General features: G+C 46.0%; 1 protein-coding gene across 4 annotated transcripts in view; it reads left to right on the plus strand.

The window, feature by feature from the left end:
• Positions 1 to 21,114, plus strand: part of Kiaa0319 (KIAA0319 ortholog) — a 59,124-nt gene that overhangs the window by 7,061 nt on the left and 30,949 nt on the right. For 3 of the 4 annotated variants that reach the window (XM_060373004.1, XM_021641409.2, XM_060373006.1), the window contains 7 exons: positions 5,935 to 6,077; positions 8,502 to 9,277; positions 12,279 to 12,480; positions 14,666 to 14,764; positions 16,510 to 16,607; positions 18,507 to 18,594; positions 20,733 to 20,825. In XM_060373004.1, the coding sequence (XP_060228987.1) occupies positions 5,935 to 6,077; positions 8,502 to 9,277; positions 12,279 to 12,480; positions 14,666 to 14,764; positions 16,510 to 16,607; positions 18,507 to 18,594; positions 20,733 to 20,825 (1,499 nt within the window). Of the gene's footprint in view, positions 1 to 875; positions 964 to 5,934; positions 6,078 to 8,501; positions 9,278 to 12,278; positions 12,481 to 14,665; positions 14,765 to 16,509; positions 16,608 to 18,506; positions 18,595 to 20,732; positions 20,826 to 21,114 lie in introns of all 4 variants that reach the window. The other variant, XM_060373005.1, reaches the window with a different exon arrangement.

Here is a 21,114-nt window from a genome sequence, read left to right on the forward strand (position 1 = left end):
AACAACACTCCAAAATTGCAATTTTATACAAGTTCAGCTTAGTGAACCAATGAGTTCATTGGAATTACTTACAGTAGCAACTCCATTACAAAAACAAACAGCATGGCTGGATCATTCACAAAACTATAACATGGAGTCTCTTAATACACTTGCAGGCAGCTACACCACTAAAGAGTCTTCGCTGTTACTTTTCATACCCTAAGGGAGGGGCCTTATAACCCTTTAACTTTCATGGGCCTAAGGGTGCTTTTCTCCTCCCGCCATCCAGTGAGGGAATGATTCAGTCCGGACCTAACAGCTACCCAACAGCTTGCATTCTCATCTGGAGGCTCTAGGGAAGAACCTGCATGCAAGCTCACACTGGCGGCTGCAGAATTCAGTTCTTTAAGGTTGTAGGGTTTATGTCTGCATGGATTAGAGGCATCAGGAATAAACTCCAAGTCACCAATAATTCATTGATGTTGCATTGAGGACAGAAATTTAAAAAAAAAAAAAAAAAACCTACCCTTGGTGTCATTTAACTAAGAAAGCCCAGATTTGAATTGTCTAGACTGTCTTCTCCTGTTTGTCTGTTGCATCAACATGAGCTTGTGCCTGAGTGAAGGCTGTGTTGTGAATCATCTGTGTCTGTGCATGACTGTGTCTGTTCTTTACAAAGGGCTATGCTCTGTATGTATGTATTAGTTTTTTGTTTGTTTGTTTTATTTTGAGACATCTTCTCTTTATTATGTAGCTCCGACTGTCCTGGAACTTGCTGTGTAGATCAGACTGGCCTCAAACTCAGAGAGATCCACCTTCCTCTCCCTCCCAAGTGCTGCCACGTCTATTCCTGGACAGGGACACAGAAGTAAATTTCTCTTTGTCCTTTCATCCAGGCTTTCTGAAAAAGTCTTGGGTTGATCTGGCTCCCCGTGGTGTCCTTCATAGCAGCTGTGGCACATTTCTCTTGCTCTAGTTCCCACTGTGAGTAATAGCAACTCTGTTCTTTCTGTTTGCTGAATTTGTTTGTAGCTTCCACCTTCCATCCTACCCACAAGCAGATCCTGCAGATCACCTGAGCCACCTCTCCAGCCCTTATGTCTTATCTCTTTTGACACAGAGTTTCTTACACCCCAGGCTGGTCTGTGATCATCCTGCTTCTGCCTCTGCTTCCTGAGTGCTGGGATTAACATTTCAGTCTGTAAGAGATCATATGGTAGTGATCAAATGGATGATATCAGGATTCCGTGTCTGCTACTTTAAAAAATTAATTAGTGGATGGCTAAAATTTTGGTTTTAATGTATTTGAAATTTCAATAAGGCAACTTCATTCACTTTATTTCTACTATGACTGTATGCAACCCAAACACTTTAACCCATAAACAAACAACAACAATAACAGAATCAAGAAAAAGGAATTGAGAGATGGAGAAAGAGGAATAGAGAGAAGGAGAGAAATGCAGAAAGAAAGCGAAGAGGAGAAGGGAGGGAACTGAAGTTACCGGTGGTTGTGAGTCAACATGAAGGTGCTGGGAAATGAACCCAGGTCCTCTGCAAGAGTGGCCAGTGCCCAGCAGTGAGGAACACCTGTAATCCCAGCACTCAGGAGGCAGAGACAGGCTGATCTCTGTGAGTTCAAGGCCAGCCTGGTCTACAGTGTGAGTTCCAGGAAATCCAGAACTACTCAGAGAAAGCCTGTCTCAAAAAATCAAAGGAAAAAGATAGAAATAGAGTGTCTAGTTGTTTGGGGCTGGAGAGATAGCTCAGTGGTTAAGAGTACTGGCTGCTCTTCCAGAGGACCTGGGTTCAACTCCCAGCAGCAACATGGCAGCTCACAACTGTCTATAACTCTGGTTCTGAGGGATCCAACAGTGTCTCAGAGACAAACATGCAGTCAAAATACCAATGTACATCAAAAAGAAAATATAAAATGAGTGGCAAGTACAAGCTGGGCAGTGGTGGTACAGGCCTTTAATCCCAGAATTTGGGAGGCAGAGGCAAGCTGATCTCTCTGAGTTCAAGGCCAGCCCGGTCTACAAAGTGAGTCCAGGACAGCCAAGGCTACACAGAGAAACCCTGAGAGTGGCAAGTGCTATTAACCAATGAAACCCCTGCCACATGCGCAGCTTTTTATGTGGGTGCTAGGGACTTGAACTCAGGTCCTTGTGTTTTTGCAGCAAGCACTCTTGCCCACTGAGCCATCTCCCCAGCCAAGGCTTAGATAACTCTCTTGAATCTTACTTACATCATATATAGGGCAGAGATAATAATACTGTCTTGGTGGTTGTTATGATTACACTGAGAAATTTTCTAGGAAAATTTGTGCCAACATTACTGTATTGCACCAAACCTCAAACACTGATGACAAAGTACACTGTTATATTAAATAACACTAAGGAAGAACACACTCTCCACAAGGCACATTCCCATCTGATCATTTAGCACAAGCCTTCTTAATCTTTTTTCCACTATGATCCCCTTTTATCCAAGAAATTTTTGTGTGACTCTGGACATATAGAGATATAGAATAGGCATACAAACTAAACAGTTATGGCAAATCACAAAGAAATTTATTTTAAAGCAACTCTTATGGCTTTGTTTGTTATACAGACAGTTTTACCATTTATGAAGATGAAAGATGTTTTCCACATGAACGAAATGGATGTGCTTGTCCATCTTAACACAATTCAATTAAAAATGCTAATTTGGGAAAAAATAATTTGATGCCTACCTCCTGGGGAATAATGGTGGGAAAATACTTAAGTCTTTGTTTTTTCATAATTAAGCCATTTTCTTATATATAAGCAGAAAAGTTCACACCTTCAGTAAAGCCAGTGTAGTTTATAACATGCGGAAGTTTCTGATCTGACCTATTTCAGACAAGCATTTGTTTGAATCACTTGGCGTGATGGCATTTGCAGTGCAAAGTACACATGTGGTATGCTCAGGGCCAAGACTGCAGTGAGGGCCTGTGATGCCACACAGGTGGGCACTGCCACTGTCACCAAGCTTATCACTTCCTCCAGATTCAGTTACCATCACCTCATACGGGTCATGAGCCACAGTTTAAGCTTTCATTTGGAAAAATTTTAAGAGGGTTTATTTGAATCATCAGCCATCCTTGTGAACACATAAAGAAAGATGACAGTTACATAAGTGAAGTTTCCCTAGCCAGGCACGGTGGCTTGCCTGGAGTCCCAGCTACCCAGGAGGCTTAGGCAGGACCGCTGTTGCTTGATCCTAGGAGTTCAAGGCCAGCCCAGGCAACAGATCCTCCATATAGTAATGACAACAGCAACAATTTTTCTTTCAGTTTTAATTTCTGCTGAGGAACTTCCCTGCCCAGTGACTGGTGTCTGTGGGCTTTCCACACAGTGTGCCTTTGTTCTGCTACACACTGTGAAGGATGCAGTATTTCCTAAGAGTTCTTTATTTCTTTCTGAGTTTGTTTATGGTGCCGGGGATTGAGCTTAGGGCCTTGTACGTACTAAGCTCATGCTGTATCACCGAGCCACTCTGCAGGCCCCTTCTCGTTGTTGGATTTCATTCTTTCCTGACTCTGACACTTATTCTGTGTGGCGGATGCTCACATCGGCGCTCCTCTACCCTTTGTCCATCTGCGATTATAAGAAACCCTGATGTCAGAGGTGGTAAAACAAAACATAATTCTAATTTATAGATTTTATTGCTGCCATGAAACACCATGACCTAAAAGCAAGTTGGAGAGGAGAAGGTTTATTTGACCTACACTTTCATATCACTGTTCATCACTGAAGGAAGTAAGGATAGGAAATCAAACAGGGCAGGAACCCGGAGACAGGAGCTGATGCAGAGGCCAAGGAGGGGTGCTGCTTACTGACTGGCTTCTCACAGCTTCCTCAGCCTGCTTTCTTATAGAACCCAAGACCACCAGCCCAGGAGTGGTACCACCCACAATGACCTGGGGCCCTTCCTCATCAGTCACTAATTAAGAGAATGTCCCACAAGCTTGCCTACAGCTCAATCTTATGGAGGCATTTTCTTAATTGAGGCCCCTTCCTCTCAGATGACTCTGGCTTGTGTCAAGTTGAGATAAAACTCCAGCACAGTTCTCCAAACTAATCACTGGATGCTCCACTTCTAGTTAGCCAGGGCTGCTTCCCAGGGCAGCAGCCTCCTCTCCCCACACACCGGAAGCCTTCCCTCTCCTCTGCCTTTGAGCCTGTGCTAAACTCAACTGAAAATGGCCTGCCCCTTTGCCATAGCACACTGTGAATACAGAACCTTGCTTTTCTCAATCAGTTGGTCTTTATTTCCAGTTTGTAGGGTAAGCTGACCTAAAACTTTTTGCTTTTGTTATTGTTGTCCTCATTGTTGTTTGTCTTGTTCAGGGTTTCCTAAAACTAAAATGACCAATAATGAAGTTGGGGAGAAAGGGGTTGATTGGGCTTACACTTCCATATAGAAGGAAGTCAGGACAGGAACTCAAGCAGGGCAGGAACCTGGAGGCAGGAGCTGGTGCAGACGCCATGGAGGATACTGCTTACTGGCTTGTGTCCCATGGCTTTGCTCAGCCTGCCTTCTTATAGGACTCAGGACCACCAGCCCAGGAATGGCACCATCCACAGTGGGCTAGGCGCTCCCCCACTGATCACTAATTGAGAAAATGTCTTACAGCTGGATCTCATGCAGGCATTTTCTCAACTGAAGCTCCTTCCTCTCTGATGACTCTAGGTCAAGTTGACACACAAAACCAGCCAGTACCACTGTTGTTTAGTTTTGTTTTGTTGTTTTGTTTTGGTTGGTTGGTTGGTTGGTTTTCTTTACTTTCTTTCTTTCTTTTTTTCTTTCTTTCTTTCTTTCTTTCTTTCTTTCTTTCTTTCTTTTTTTTTTTTTAAGGCAGAGTCTCCTTATTTAGCTCTGACTATCCTGGAACTCACTATATAGATAGACCAGGCTGGGCTCGAATTTACAGAGGTGTGCCTGCCTTGCCTCTTGAGTGTTGGCATTATAGGTCTGCTCCACTATGCCTGTTTTTTGGTGGTGGTGGTGGCAGTTTTTTGTTTTGTTTTTTTCTTTTCTTTTCTTTTCTTTTTTTTTTTTTTTTTTTTTTCATCTTATCAACTAACTGTCCTGGCTATTTTTTTTTAACTTTTTATTCTTTGTAAATTTTACATCATGCACCCAAATCCCACTCATCTCCTCATCCCTTTGTAGTCACCATCTGCCTTTACAACCTTCCCCACAAAAGAAAATAAAAATAATAAAAAGAATTTAAAAACCCTCAACCTCTACCCAAAATCAACAAACAAATGAGACCTGATTGTGGAAGCTGCAGTGTGTCACAGTGAGTCCCACAGATCACCCTTTTGTCCACACATCTTTACTTGCAAATGTTCATTGCAATAGATCATTTATCTGGCTCGAGTCCTCTGGCTTCTGTTGCTCTATCAGTACTGGGTCCTCACTGGGACTCCTCTTGGATATGCTGTTGTTTCCCTCTGTCATGGAGATGCTGCAGCTCTGGATCAGCAGGACTGGCCCCAGCAGGAGCTCTAGCAATTCATAGCTGAGGTAGATGTTGGAGTGGGCCAACTCAAAGCTCTGCTTGTGGGTTTGGGTGGTAGTTGAGGTCGTCATCCCTCCAGCTCCCCAGAACCTACACCACTGGGGGCAAGCTCTCCAGCAGGGCCCTGGCTAGTTCACCCTGTGCTGCAGCTGGCAAGGGGCAGGGCCAGCTTTCCCACCCTCATGCCCTCCGGGTAGGTCACCCGAGCCCATGCCAGCAGGGCCAGTTCTACTGTGCTGTCCAGGCGAGTGTCCTGGCTGTTTTAGCAAACTTTTCTGGAGAGATGGCTGCTCGGGATCTGGCCCCACTCTGGGAACAGGACAGCTTTTCTGTTATCATGATATGAACATTGAGGGTTGTTTCCACATTTGCCCTTTTTTCTTGTCTCTGTTTTGTTTTCTTTGAAGTTCTAGAGGCCACATCTGGTTCATCAGCCCTCAAAGGGAGCCTGCTTCAAAGCCACCGCCTTGGAAGCCTCATCCTGTGGGAGGCAGAATGGTGTCCGCGACAGGAACACTGTCTTCATTGCTGCTGCTGGCTGCCATCACAGGTAGGAAACAGGACATGTCATTGTTTCCTGGGAGAGTTGAAAAAGTTAGCTCCTGTGGTTTCTGGTGGCCAGGGCCTGACATTAAACGTGATTTTGCTCCGATGCGCTTGCTGCAGGGCCGGAAACATGTCTTGAAGTGAATGAACAAAAGCACATCTGACCATCTGGGTCGGGAAGAAATTTCTGGTTTGGGTCTTCATATAAGTCAAGGAGAGATGAAATGGTAGACAAAACCCAAAAACAAAACAAAATTAAAAAAAATAACAACAACAAAACAAATGGTTTTGAGAGGTTGGGCATTCCTTACCTCTGCTTCCCCATCCTCTCATGATCTTCCCAAGAGGTGCTGTTCTGTTGTTTCAACTATAGTAAATTAGTGTCTCTTCCATATCTGAGATCTAGCTCTTCTCTGAAAAAACATTATACCAAACCTGTTCAGATGATTTAGAAACTAGATTTGTGTTTGAGAAATACTACATCAGCTTTCACATTTTGCTTTTTTAATTGGAAAAGGAACATGTATAGCATATCTAATTCCTATTACCTTGGATGAAATATTCTTTCCATAGAGCTGAGGTTTGGCATTATGTTGCATTTACTCATTGTGCGTGTGTGTGTGTGTGTGTGTGTGTGTGTGTGTGTGTGTGTAGGTTGTCTTGGTAGCACAAATCTTCACCTACTGAGCAATCTTTCTGGCTCTGGCATTGTGTTATGTAACTTCTAATCTACCATGCTAATGAGATACCTGGCATTGTGCTACTAAAAATCTGTTACAGTGATCTTGTATACGGGTAACATCAGGGCGATTCCTATGCATTTTCACATACTTCCTGTTGGAAACAAGCCTGACAGCCCCTCATGTGACTAACACATTTATTAAAACACCTTCCAATGGTTCTCCCTTATTAGGAAGGGAACCCCTGCTGTGGAGGCCTGCTTCTATTGTTCCGTCACAAAAACTAACAGACCACGTGCCATGCGGTATGTGCCAATGCCTGCTGTAGTGATTTTGGAGAAAGATTAATAGTTCACTGCTGAGAATCTGACTAAAACAAGTGGAATATTAGCAGGGCATAGCGGTGCATGCCTCTAATCCCAGCATTTGGGAAGCAGAGGCAGGTGGATCCCTGTGAGTTCCAGGTTAGCTAGGACTACATCTCAAAAACAAACAAACAAGAACCTGATTAAAGATATGTTCTGAGAACAAGTTTTTTTTCCCCCCCGAGACATTTTTTTGTTGTTGTTGTTCAGACATTATCATCAGATAACCTGTAAGATTTTTAAAAATCTATTAATAACATTAACAAAACAAAGATACAGTAACTAACTAGTTTTTAACATAAGGGCTACTGTAAGTCACATAAAAACAAGTAGAGAAGAATGGAATTATATGAAGACATAGAATGTGCAGGTTAAAAGGCACATGAATCGTTGAAAGAATATGTGTGGATAGAAAGGTAGAGGAATAGAAGGATGGACAGATAAGAGGGATGATGGACGGGAAGGTAGGTGGTGGTTGAATGAGTGAAAAATGGATGAGTCGGTGGGAAGACAGGCAGGCCCGACTGGATGAGAGGTGTGATGGATGGGTGCATAGCGTGATAGGCCCTTCTCTAGGGAGTTGATGGCTGGCTGCAGAGCCAGGGATGGAGGAATGTGCATACATATATAATTTGTATTACAGCTTTAGTACAAAACAATGGGCTTTGGGCCAGCAGGTTGAGGGGACGCTTGCTGTCAAACCCAGGAACCTAAGCTCATTTCCTGAGATCTACATGGTAGAAGGAAAGAGCCAGATCCCATAGCTTGTCTCATGACTTTCATGGGGTGTGTGTGTGTGTCCTCATTGTGACTTTTCATATGTGTATATCACTCTTATGCATCACTTTCCTCTTCCATCCCTCCTCCCAGATTGTGCTCTTCCATTCATATTATGTATGTATGTATGTATGTATGTATTTATACATTTAAATCTAGATCCTGAGTGTGAGGGAAAGCATGGTGGTCCGCCGGCCTTCCCTGCCATTATCCTCTTTCCCCCTCCTTCCAGAACCTTCCTCCTCCTGTAGTCAACCTTCTACTCTCATGTCACATGTGGGTGCACATATGCACATATATGTCATATATCTTTAAATCTAGATTCTGCATATGAACTTTGGTTTGATTTGGTTTCCTGAGCCCAGGACCCATTTAGCTCAGCCATGCTGGCCTCCAGCTCTCAAGGATAACCTTGAACTCCCGATCCTCCTGCCTCCACCGTCCACCCCCAAAGTGCTAGGCTGCCAGGTATAGGATGCAGCTTGGATATTTCCCCCGAATACTTACTGACCATTTGTGTCCCTCGTTTTGAGAACTGAGCCGTCCCTTTGTCTGCCCACCAGCTTGACTTTTGGTGTTGAAGGTTGGTACCTTTCTGGTCTTCAGGTGGCAGCTCTCATCAGTGCAGTGACGGGAGGACTTACTCCAACTCCATCATTTCACCTAACCTGGAAACCATTAGAATCACGCGGGTATCTCAGACCTTCTCCGTGGGAGACTGCACGGCCGCTTGCTGTGACCTGCCCAGCTGTGACCTGGCCTGGTGGTTTGAAGGCAGCTGCTATCTGGTGAACTGCGTGCACCAGGAGAACTGTGAGCCCCGGGCCACAGGCACCATCCGGTCTTACCTCACTTTCGTGCGCAGACCTCTGCAGAGGTCCGAGCAGCAGCTGGACTACGGAGACATGATGCTGGGCAGGGGTTCTCCCTCAGGAGCTTGGGGAGACTCCCTTGAGGACCTCAGGAGGGACTTGCCCTTTCTAGGCAAAGATGGAGGACCGGAGGAGACTGCAGAGTACCCCGATGAATACAAGGAACTGGAGCAGGGCCTCCTGCAGCCTTCCAACCAACAGGACCCCAGAAGCAGCGAGGAGTACCCAGACTGGAGCCTGCTGCCCGGCAGCGAGGGAGGTTTTAATGCATCTGCTGCAGGAGACAGCTCAGCTGCTTCCACAGACAAGCCGCAGGACCCCACGCCCCACCCAGTGGAGCAGGAACAGCTGAGGGCCCCGAACGAGTCCACTTGGTCCTCTAGGCCCACCCACTCTGCAGAGAGCAGTGTGTGGCCCCCGCCTGTGACCGCCTTACCTGCAGGAGTGGGGCTGGACGGAGAAGAGACTTTACAGCTCCGAGAACAACCGAGCAACAGCTCTGGAAAAGAGGTGAGTGTGCCGGAGATGTGCTGGGGTGGGCAAGGGAGGGAGCCCTGGGCTGGACTCTTTCAGGCCAGAGAAGCCCAGGGAGGTTTCTCCTAAGGGCACTGCTTCAGGCTGAAGCCAGAGGATGAGTGTCGGAGCCCTATAAGAAAACGCAGAGCTTCCCGGCTCATCCTCTCAACCTTCCTTTAATACCCTCATGTATGGCGAGCCCCAACCATAAAATTTTCATTGCTTCTTCGTAAGTGTAATTTGCTATTGTTATCAATTGGAATGCAAATATCTATGTTTTCGGATGGTCGTAGATGAAGGGTCATTTGCCAGTCCCCCCAAAAGAGTCACTACCCAAAGGTTGAGAACCACTTCTCTGTGGCTAATGTTAATGAGACTTCACAGAAGGCCCTGGAACCAGCATGTATGTACACATACACCTACAGGCTTTGACATTTTCCCATAGTAGACATATCTGGAGACTTCCTCTACCACAGCTAGCCCCACCAGTTCTTTCGGTAGCTAGAAAGTTGCCAGAAACATGGCGAAGTTGATGGGTAGGAAGAGACTAGCAGACCTTTCCCTGAGAAACCCAAGTGGTAAAAGAAGGAGGACTTAACTCCCAAGTCCTCTTGACTATCCAGGAAGTGGAGGCAAAAAGACTATGAGTCAATGAGGTCCAGGCCAGCAGCCTTAACAGGTGCCAAAACCCAAAAAGAAAGAAAAGGGAATAGATGTATGACTTGGGGATGGAACATTTGTTCCCAGGATGCTGGGATGACTCGCCAACACTTTAAAAGTGTATAGGGAGGGAATGGGGGAGGGGAACAAGAATTACTAGGAAAGTGGACATGGCAAAAATGTTACTGGCTTGGGTTCCCACCAGGACAGAACTGCTGGAGAGCTCCAAAGCTACTTGTTTGAGAGACAGCTTGAACCTGAAGAGAATGTAAGCACACGGGGACCCTGATGGTAACCTGAGAGTAGTCAGGAAGATGTGACTGTGGACATGGGGCACTTTCAGAATTTCTAATTCTTTTTAGGCAGGGTCTCTGGCCTTGAACTCACAGAGGTTTGCCTGCCTCTGCCTCCCGGGCACTGAGGTTATGAGGTTCTCCTGTTTATGCTGTGCTTAGGTCCGACTCAGGGCCTTGGCCATGCTAGGTGAGCTCTCCACCAAGTGAGCCACCGCCCTAGCTCCTTCAAGCATTTTTAGAATAAAAATAGGTAAGATTTTGGACCCTGCTAGCTCCTATGGAGAACGAGATACAGGTAGGAGTACAGGAGAAGGCCAGAGAGAAACTTGGCTTTTGCTGCTTTTGGTTTGGGGTATCGTTTTCAAAGCCCTAATAATACATGAAAAGGAGGGGGCTGCAGAGATGGTTCAGAGGTTAAGAGCACTGGCTGCTTTTCCAGGGGTTCTGAGTTGAATTTCCAGGAACCACAGGGTGGCTCTATAGTGAGCCAGCCTCTATAATGAGATCTGGTGCCCTCTTCTGGGTTGTAGGCCTACATGCAGGCAGAATACTATACACATAATAAATAAACAAATCTTTAAAAAACAAAAACAAAAACCTGATTTAAAATTGGTAAGGAAGCCAGGCCCAGTGGTGCACACCTTTAGTCCCAGCATTCCGGAGGCAGAAACAGGCAGATCTCTGTGAGTTTAAGGCCAACTTGGTCTACAAAGTTAGTCCAGGACAGCCAAGGCTACACAGAGAAACTCTTATCTTGAAAAACCAAATAATAATTAAAAAAAATAAAAATTGGGGGCTGAAGAGATGGCTCAGAGGTTAAGAACACTCACTGTTCTTCCAGAGGTCCTGAGTTCAATTCCCAGCAACTACATGGTGGCTCATAAGCATCTATAGTGAGATCTGGTGCCCTCCTCTGGTGTGCAGGCAGAATGCTGTATAAATAATACATAAATCTTTAAAAAATAAAAATTGGTAAAGGATGGGTGGTGCTATGTGCCTGTAATCCCAGCACTCAGGACAAATAAACATGTAAAACAAAAGTTGAATCCAAAATATAATACCACCTCACACTTGTTAGGGTGGCTAGAAAAAAGAGATTTAAAAAACAAAGACAGGATTGGGGTAGAGAGTATCCCAGAGCCCGTGGCCCTGAGTTTTCAAAGCAGCAGCGGCAGCAGCAGCAGCAGCAGCCACAAAAGCTGGCCTGGGGAAATGTTAGTGGAGATGCTGGAGCGCCTATGCGGCTGGTGGGGTGCATATGAGGCAGATGCCCTGGGAAGCTGGCTTGCTGTTCCTGAGCGCATAAACAGTAATGCATACCATCCCCTAGCATGCAAACCAGCAGCTGCACTGCTGGTGTGCACTTCAGAGGAATGAACACATCTCTGCCTCCATGCAAAGACTGTTAGATAGCAGCATTATTCATGCCACAGCAACCCTGACCAGAATATCTAGAGAAAACCAATCACCACCAGACTTGGAGGGGGTGAAGGGCATGTCAGCCCCTCCTTCTTCTCACCCTTCCCCCTCCTCCTCCTCTCTTTCCCCTCTGTATTCTGTCTCTCTTCCTCCCTCCCTCCCTCCCTCCCTCCATCTGTCCTTCCCTCTCTCCCTCCTTCCCTCACTCCACATCCCTTTGTTTTGTTTTCTGAGACAGGGTTTCTCTTTGTAGCCTTGGCTGTCCTAGACTCGCTTTGTAGACCACGCTGGCCTCAAACTCACAGCGATCCCCCTGCTTCTGCCTCCCTGAGTGCTGGGATTAAAGGTGTCTACTGTTTGGTTGTGTTTGTGTTGTTTTTTTATTTTTCTCTGTTGTCTTGTAATGAAGGCTGATACTGTTCATGAGGGTTCTCACCCCCATGGCCTGACCACCTGCTCTGCCTCCCCTCACCTAAAAACCATCTCATAGGGGTTAGGAGTTCAGTGCATGAATTTCGAGCGAGTGGGCACAAACAATCCATTGCCCAGATTTTGTATTGTTCAACCCAAATAGACTTTCTTTTTTTGTAACAATATACCCTTGTTAATTTATCCCACAGGTCCTAATGCCGTCCCATAATCCTTCCCCTGCCAGCCTGGAGTCCAGCCCAACGTCCAGCCCAACCACAGTGGAGAAAAGCTCCATTCTTACAGTCACTCCATGGAGCACAGAACACAGCACCCCGACATTTCCCACCAGCACAGTTCTCCCTGGGCTGACGCCACCTGCATGGCCGGTGGCACCTACTACTTCCAGGACAGGTAACTTTTGAAAAATGTAATGAGAAGACATTTACGGAAGAGGCAGAATCTAGCAGTGACAGCGTTTAAGCTTTACTCCCCGCTTCAGCCATGAGAGAGCCACCTAGCAGACGCTGTGCTATGCAACCAAAGTGAAAGATGAATTGCATGCTGTCATTTCCCCCTGTGGTCTGTAGGGCAGGGGAGGAGACTGACAGGTGCAGAGATGATGTGCCTGACACTGTCTGGAAAATGCTGCGAGAGGGTGCTATGACAGCAGGAGGGGTTAGCTGGCCTGCCAGGAGTGCCAGGAGGCCTCTCTGGAGGAGGGACTGGCAGGGTAGGGTGGACCAGCTCACCCAAGGCTGGCCTGTTCTGTAGCAGGACCAACACACGTTCTAAGAGGAGAGAGTGCTGTGTGTATTTCTGGTTAGTGAACTTTCAGCAAGAACACAAGGCAGCTGTGTCTCTATTCGGGGTGCTCTCAGTGGGGAGATAAGGGAACTGCAGAAAGCCTGTCCTGGCGCTGGAAGCAAGAGAAACATGGTGGGCAGAAGGGTCTGCAGGATTCTATAGCTTCTAATGCTTCTCTCCATGGGAAAGCACTAGTCATCAGAGACCCTCAAAAGCATGAGTGATCTCTTGCATCCTGTGTGCAAGAGAGGACAAGACTCACCACATTTTGGAAGAACCAGAAGGACATAATTTGGTTAGAGCTGGTTCTGTGGGTGGAGAGGGCACAATAGAAGGGGATAGAGTATGTAGATTAGGTTCATGGGGGTTGGGGGAGGCCTTAACTAGAGCAGCACCATTCCATGGGTCAGGGACTGGATGGCCTCAGAAAGGAAAAGTGAGCGGGACACCAGCATTCATCTCCCTGTGCTCCCTGCCTGTGGACACAGTGTGATCAGCTGCCTCACCCTGCTGCTGCCTTGCACTCCCTGTCTTGATAGAGTGTAGCCTCCCTCAGTATGAGCCAGAACAAACCCATCCTTCCTGAAGTTTCTCCTGTCAGGTTTTTGTTGTTGTTGTTGTTTTGTTTGGTTTTTGGTTTTGGTTTTTTTTTTGTTTGTTTGTTTTTTTGCAGCAACAAGAACATTAAATAAAAACTAAAATAAAATAAGACTCTTTGTTCAGAAGGTCAGTGGGCATTGATGCTTCCAATATCAACTTAAATATGAGGGTGGCTGTAGCTTCAGCCCAGTTCAAAGACTGAAGTGGAGGTGAGTGTGGACATGCAAGTCTGTAATCCAGCACTTGGAAAACAGAGGCAGGAGGACCAGGAGTTTAAAATCATCTCTGACTACACAGGGGATAAGAGCCTGAGCTGTGTGAGATTCTGTCTCAAATGATAATAATAAAATAATAATACCATCACCACCAACATAATGGTTCAACTACGCTTGAGACCTGACTGGTGTTCGAGGCACGCCCTGGACCGGAACTACTCAGTTTTGATTCCCTGGTGCTCCTTAACTTTACTCTGTTGACTCCGATCCTGGATTTCAGTGAGGAGAGGGTGGTGGTGAAAGAGAAGCTGTGTGAGGGAGAGAAGCTTCCCTTGGGATCGATCTCCGTAGGTGTAATGGTGATATGGGAATATTGGGGTGTCTATGAGAACGACACAGCCTTCCACAGCTCTTGGTAAGCTTGGTTTTGGGGGCTAGGATCCCAACTCAACACAAATAGTTTATTCTGAACCAAATATGAATGACAGGGAAACTAATGCCCAACTGAGGCAAACCTCCAAAACCATAATAGGGTTCTATCGATGCCGTACTGAGCTTTCATACTGAGCTTGCCTGGATTTCCTGTCGGAAAGGCTCCCAGAACAAGGCCATTAGCAGCCATTTATGAGGAGCTCTCAGATCTGAGCAGCGTGGCTAATGACACAGACACTTATGAGCACTCTTGACATTTTTGTACATAAAGCCCACTCACCAGAGAGTCAGGAAAAGCTGGTTGCAACAGAGAAAACAAACTCAATCAGTAGTCCTCCACCTGTTGGTAAAACTGCGCCCCAATGTATCACTGGTTCTGAGTGATTTTCTTCACAGTGCCAATCTGGCAACGTAACAGAGCATACTGGGTGGGATGCCATAAAATTATCTGAGCAATGACCATTCTAAGGACAGGAATATCATGGAGATGTCGTTAATAGCACTGTGTCACATAATGGTACCCTCTGTTTCTAATTAACTTTTAGTAAAGGCGCTTGCTGTGACTGCCGGAGATAACCTAGTAATAACCTTACCGGACAGTGAAGCAGATCTGAAGGCTTCTGTTGAGCCTGCGCCCCCTGCAGGTGAGAGTTTGACATTGTTGGGGCAGTCTCTCCCTAGGCAGGCCTCCACAGACCATTGGTTTGATGCATTCTTTCCACAGCATTCCACAGTGGGAGATGGCAAAGTTTACTGAGGTAGCATATTTTTCTAGGAAGTTCAATACAGTGGATAATCTTTAACTGGTCGGGCTGGAAGGTCACACTGTTGTATCAGAGAGGAGAGTTTGCCACGTGCAAGACCTTGATCTGTGACAACCCACAGCGGCCAGGAAGGTTCCACTGCGAGGAGAGGGGCTGACATGCGGTTGGAGGCTTGCTTGTAGATGCGGTAGTATTAGCCACACAGCTGAGAGGTTTTCAGAATACTCCAGACCAGCTGCTCGGGGACTAGGGAGGTGCCTCGGACAAAGTGCTTGCCTCACAAGCATGAGAAACTGTGTTCAGATCTCCAGAACCGATGGAAAGCCAGTTGTGGTAGCTGTATCTCTAATCCCAGCACTCCTGGGGCAAGATGGGAGGCAGAGGCAGGCTGACTAGCTTGGCTGGTCCAGTGTGAATGGCAAGTTATCCTGTCGCAAGTTGAAGGTAGATGATCAATACCTGAGCCTGTCTTCTGACCTCTACACATGTGCCATGGCACGCGCACACCTACACTTACACACATCATACAGACGCAAGCACACACAGAGTACAAACATATCACACACAGAGAAAATGCACACCTACAAAATTTAAATACAATACCAAAGTGACAATGCTTCCCTTCTCCTCACCGAGTGCCCTACTGTTCCAGAGCATCTGAACCATCCGTGCAGCCTGACAGAGCACTATTTCTTAATTAGACTCTTCTTAAAGTATTTCATTCTCACTCAGGTCCCATAGGTCAAAATTTCATAATCGGAAACATTCATGATTGCCATTTGCATCTCAGTCTTATGAGATACTACACTTCTGTCTAAAGGTTTATTAGTTCATGGCAGCTTTAGTTCAAGATAGAGATGTTTACAAAGAAACTCCTATAGGAGAGATGGCTCAGTGGTGAAGAGCACTGTCTGCTCTTCCAAAGGTCCTGCTGAGTTCAATTCCCAGCAACCACATGGTGGCTCATAACCATCTATACTGGGATCTGATGCCCTCTTCTGGTGAGCAGGTGTATATGCAGATAATGTACTCATATACATAACTTAAAAAAAAAAAAAGAAAAATACCCCTATAAAGATCAATGACTTGGAACCTATTTGCTTTTCATCAAAAGGATAAAAGATACAGTGATTATATAGTTTAAGTGTGTGTAGAGCTGTGTGTGGGGTTGTATGCCTTTGGTCTCAGCCCTAGGGAAGTAAAGATATTCAGATCTCTGTGAGTTTGAAGACACTTCAGCGTTTGTAGTGAGTTCCAGGCCAGCCGGAGATACATAGTGAGAGCCTGTCTCAAATTAAAAAAGAGGAACTCTATGGATAATCAGGTGTTGGAAACAGTCTAGAAGGAAGGTTTTCAAATGTTAACAGTGAGGTTGAGGAGGTTGAACTTTCAGTCTCTATTTTCTACCATTTATATATTTCCACGATAAATTTGTTGTTGTGTTTGTCTCTTTATTTACAAAGACACAGAGGCCTTGTGATACCTCGCCAGGATGAGGGTTAGAAACAGACCTTCATGTATCTAAGGCAGTTGATATTGCTGTGGGTTTAAGGATCTCATCCCCTTACGGTTGTAAGATGACCTCTCAGAGCTGATGAGCATTCGTGTTTCTGATTTGCCCTCAGGCACATCTTACAGCTACGAATGGCATTTAATGAGCCACCCTGTAGACTTCCAAGGTCAAATCAAACAAGAGAACAAACCAACTCTTCACCTCTCTCAAGTAAGTAGCAAGGCAGGTTGCACGCCTCAGGATCCAGTTAGCAAAGACTTTGCTGTTGAATGCAGAATTCCCTCTTAAGATTAAGAGCAAATGAAGAAGCCAGGCATGATGGCAGGTGCCTGCAGTCTCAGCTAAGGCAAGAAGATTGCTTCATCCCAGAAGTTCAAGGTTAGTTAGGGTGATATGATCGGGTCAACCATCTCAAAAAAAAAAAAAAAAAAAAAAAAATCAGAAAGTTAAAAATTAAATAAAGCTCAACCCAACCAGGCAGATAAATGAGGAGATGTTCGGTAGCTTTTCTTCATTTGAATTGCTTGGCATTTCTGTTATGATATATACATTACACTCTGTGCAACAGGTTGTTTTACAGGAAGTTTATTATGGGAAAGGTGAGACAGAGACGGGGGAGAGCTTAGAAGAGAGAGGATAATACGGAGTGGGGGGAGAGAGAGACAGAGAATCAGAGGGACAGGCAGAGAGGAGGAGAGAGAGAAAAGAGAGAGATGGAGGAGTGGCAGTGGGTTATATACCAAGCACCTGGCACAGGTGATGACATAGGACTCAGGTGGTGACATAAGACGCTGTCAGGACGCTAAGGGCCGCCGAGGGCAGGCCAGAAAATGACTTGCCTGCACGACAACATAACAATATCAGTTCAGGAGAAAGAGGCCTGGGGGCCCATGCTCTATAGTAGGCTCGAAGCCTGGGTTCTAATTCTTGCAGTCGTCATATAGTGGGACTTTCTGTAGACCCGCCAGTGGTGTAAATAATGGCATGAGACTCTATATAGTTTAAAGCTTAGGCCTTTTGCTTGCACAGTCTCCCAGCTAGCTCATCTAACTTAACCTGACTTTTCTTGCCCACAACCTGGCATGTGGCTAGCTCTCTCTACCTTTCTCTGCTCCCCTGTGGTCCATGTGTTCCCTCTCTGTGTCCTCTCTGACTCTCCCGCATCTGTTCTCTTCCCCTTCGGCATTCTCTCTGCCCAGAAGTTCTCCCCTCTACTTCCTGTCAGCTCTTTATTACAAGTAATTAGTAGCAAGACAATTCTAGATTGCCTCTAGGCGTAGAAGGCTGTCTGTGTGTGAGTCAGTGTGGAAGGACAAGTATTTACAAATATAAAGCTGGTAATGGGCCATAGGAATGATAATACCAATATCCTGTTAATTATTAACAATTGAAAAACAGACACGCCTTCAATACAAAGTAAAAAAAAAAAAAAAAAGTTACCTGAACATTTTATGGTGTTAAAGATATCTCCGGTGTCCACCAGGTATGTTCTATGTTTTCAGCAGTTCCATTCTAGTTCTCAAGTTGCATAGATTATCAAATACTGCTCCACACACAAGAAAATTCATATCGTTTTCTTGGATCCAACGTGAAGCACACTGACTTAATAGCCAGGGGCCTGGTTTCTTTAAGAGGTGAACGTCTTCCAGTTCAAGGCTGTACTAGTCTCAGTGCCTTACCAGCTCACATAACTTCTGTGTGACTGAGCTGCTTCTCAAAGTGTGGTACCCAGACCCCTGCCAGTGACTCTGTGGATCTGTGTGTCAGGAATGTATGGTTCCAGACTTGGTTGTGGATCAGTGCAAACAAGAGTCTTCGCTGAGCACATGTGAGGCCCTGGGTTCACTTTCAGCACTGACCACCCACCTCTACAAAAACCAAAATACAGCACGGTTCCATACATGCCCATCTGAGAGCTGTTGTCCTTGCTGATAAAAGGCCTGTGGCATCTGTTTCTAAGCAAAAGCCCTATGTATTCTAGAGTACAGCTCTCAAATGTGTAGCAGTCCCAGACAGGCCAAAGTGAGGTTTCCTCCCTAGCCTTTGGGAGCCTGTAGAAGATTCCAGTGTCTTTAGATGGTCACCTGTGTGTCTGTTTTCACATTGCAGCTGTCTGTGGGACTCTATGCCTTCAGAGTGGCTGTTTCTAGTGGGGATGCATTTGGAGAAGCAGACGTCAATGTTACTGTTATGCCAGGTGAGTCTGTTGGGAGAATGGCCCCTTGGCTGTCATAGTCTCAAGTTCTGGCACCTGGATGGCAAGGTGGTATAAGCTGACGACATGACTGCTCCATGGTATGGTGAAGAGAATGTTTTTATTGTAGATATGAGAGAGAGAGAACTGCCAGAGACATCTGGAAGAGTCAAGAGCAGAGAGAGCAAGAAGGAAACTGAACAGAGCCCAGCAAACTGGATGTGACCAGGCCTATCTTTGAGAGAAGGGAAAATAGCAAGGGATAGAGAATAGAGAAAATGTAGTGAGAGAGGCAGGAAGAGACTGTAGAGAACGAGAATAGCAGGGTTATAAGGAGAATGAGTAGCTGGGGTGAGGGAAGCTGATGAGTTGGAGTTTAGGGTAGGGACGAAGTGAGAGGGGCCTAGAATGCTAGTGTGGCCTTTGTAACAGGTAGTAGTGATACTGAGGGAGCCTAGAAGCCAGCATGCGCTTTGATGTACCGACAGGCACCACGGGGTAGCCATATGCCCTTTCTGCCAGAGGTAAGGGGAAAGACTCCTTTTGGTAGAGGGGATTTGGCTTCACAAGTTCCTGTGGAATGCTGGCATTTATCTAGCCACCAGAAATCCTACAGTCCAGGTTGAGCTCATTTATGGATATTTGGACTGCCTATTGGAGTTTGGACCAGACAATGTTTAATACATATTCTTTTATTTTTACCTTATTTTATCACTGATTTAGTTAGAGTTGTATTGCCATGAAGAGACACCATGACCAAGGCAACGGTTAAAAGGCAACTCTTATGAAGGAAAGCACTTAACTGGGGCTTGCTTGGTTACCATGGTAGAAGCAGGCAGGCATGGTCTGGTGCTGGAGGAATAGCTGAAAGTTTTCATCCTAATCGACAGGCAGACGGGTAGGCAGGCAACGCGGTGGTGGTACTGAGCCTAATGTAGGTATTCGAAACCTCAAAGTCCCCCCTACCCCCCTGCCCCCGTGACACGTTTTCACCAGCAAGGCCACACCTACTCCAACAGGGCTGTAACTACTAATCCTTCTCAACAGTTCCACTCCCTAGAGACTAAGTATCCAAATAGCTGAGCATTTGGGAGCTATACTCATTTAAGCCACCACGGGCACCATTGTGGAGAAAACGTGCAAGGATTATGTTTGGTCTTTCTGTCTTTGTTTTCTTTTGCTTTTTGTATAACTCTAGCACTCGCTTGACATGGCTACTCAAGTAAACAAGGTAACTGCTTGCTCCTCTCCGAATGATGACAAAGTGCACCTTGGTCCTCCCTGTCCAACACTTACTCCCTCCACTTTCTTTCCTCATGAATCAGCTTTCATGTAGAAGCATGGATAGTTCAAACACATTCATCTGTGATCCTAGAGAATGAGGGGCACTTGCGCGTTATGGGCTATAAAGCCCATCCGTGTGTCATAGTGCAGTGCATTCCTGTGGATTAGAGGAGATGACCTTTGGTCCTGGTGGGCACACCCTGCTCAATGTCCTGGTCCCCTGCTCCCACTTATCCATCAGTTCAGCTGAGCCACTGGCCTGCATCATCATGTCTGCAGCAACTCCACCTCCTACCCATTTCTCCGGGGTCCAGTAGCTCTACCTTTCCCACAGTCTACTTATTACAGTTGAACTCTAGTAATGGTGGGGGCACCTTCAGTCAAGGATTTAAGATCCTGCTCATGGTCTGGGGATGTAGCTCAGTTGGCAGAGGGCTTGTCTAGCACTGAATACATCTGTACTCACCTTGTAATCCTAGCACCTTTGAGGCACAGACAGCAGACAGGGGGATTAGGACTTTGAGATCACTCATAGTGAATTGGAGGCTATCCTGGGATAAACAAAGCCCTGCAAAATAGTCTTCCTTTTCTGCACTCACTGCACACATTCCATAACTCACCTCTTGAATCTGGGATCATATATAGAAATGTAAACTGAGAGACAAGTTCAGAATCCACAGGGGGGATTTAAAAGTTGGCAGTTTTCCACAGATGAGACCCCGGAAGAGGAAGGCCCCTACAGTGTTTAGAGTAAGCTTTTCAGAAGGGGGTGCCTTTGCTTGTGAATGATTAGCTTGTGTGATGCAGACATAGCTGCTGTGTTTTTTTGTTTGTTTGTTTGTTTTTCTGTCCCGCAGCCGCACGAGTCAACCAGCCACCCGTAGCTGTTGTTTCTCCCCGGACTCAAGAGCTCACCGTGCCTTTGACCTCAGCACTGATTGATGGCAGCCGTGCGTATCCTCCAGGTTTTGGTGGCGTCGCTTGTTTGTGCTATCAGATTGCACTCTCTGTAGCAAGGCCAAGAAGACTGAACAGTTACCCTAAGATAAACCTGTGTTTTTCTGTCCTTGGCTTCCAGCTGGAGTGGTAGCCTTTCTGTAATCTTACCACGTAGGTGGCAAAGGCAGGAGCATCAGGAAATCAAAGTCATCTTTAGCTGCTTCAGGAGTTCCAGGCCAGCCTGGGATACCCGGGATGCTATCTAAAACAAACTGCAAACAAACAAATACGATGTTCTTT

This window comes from Meriones unguiculatus, chromosome 19 (assembly GCF_030254825.1).
Source record: "Meriones unguiculatus strain TT.TT164.6M chromosome 19, Bangor_MerUng_6.1, whole genome shotgun sequence".
Classification (NCBI taxonomy): Eukaryota; Metazoa; Chordata; class Mammalia; order Rodentia; family Muridae; genus Meriones; species Meriones unguiculatus.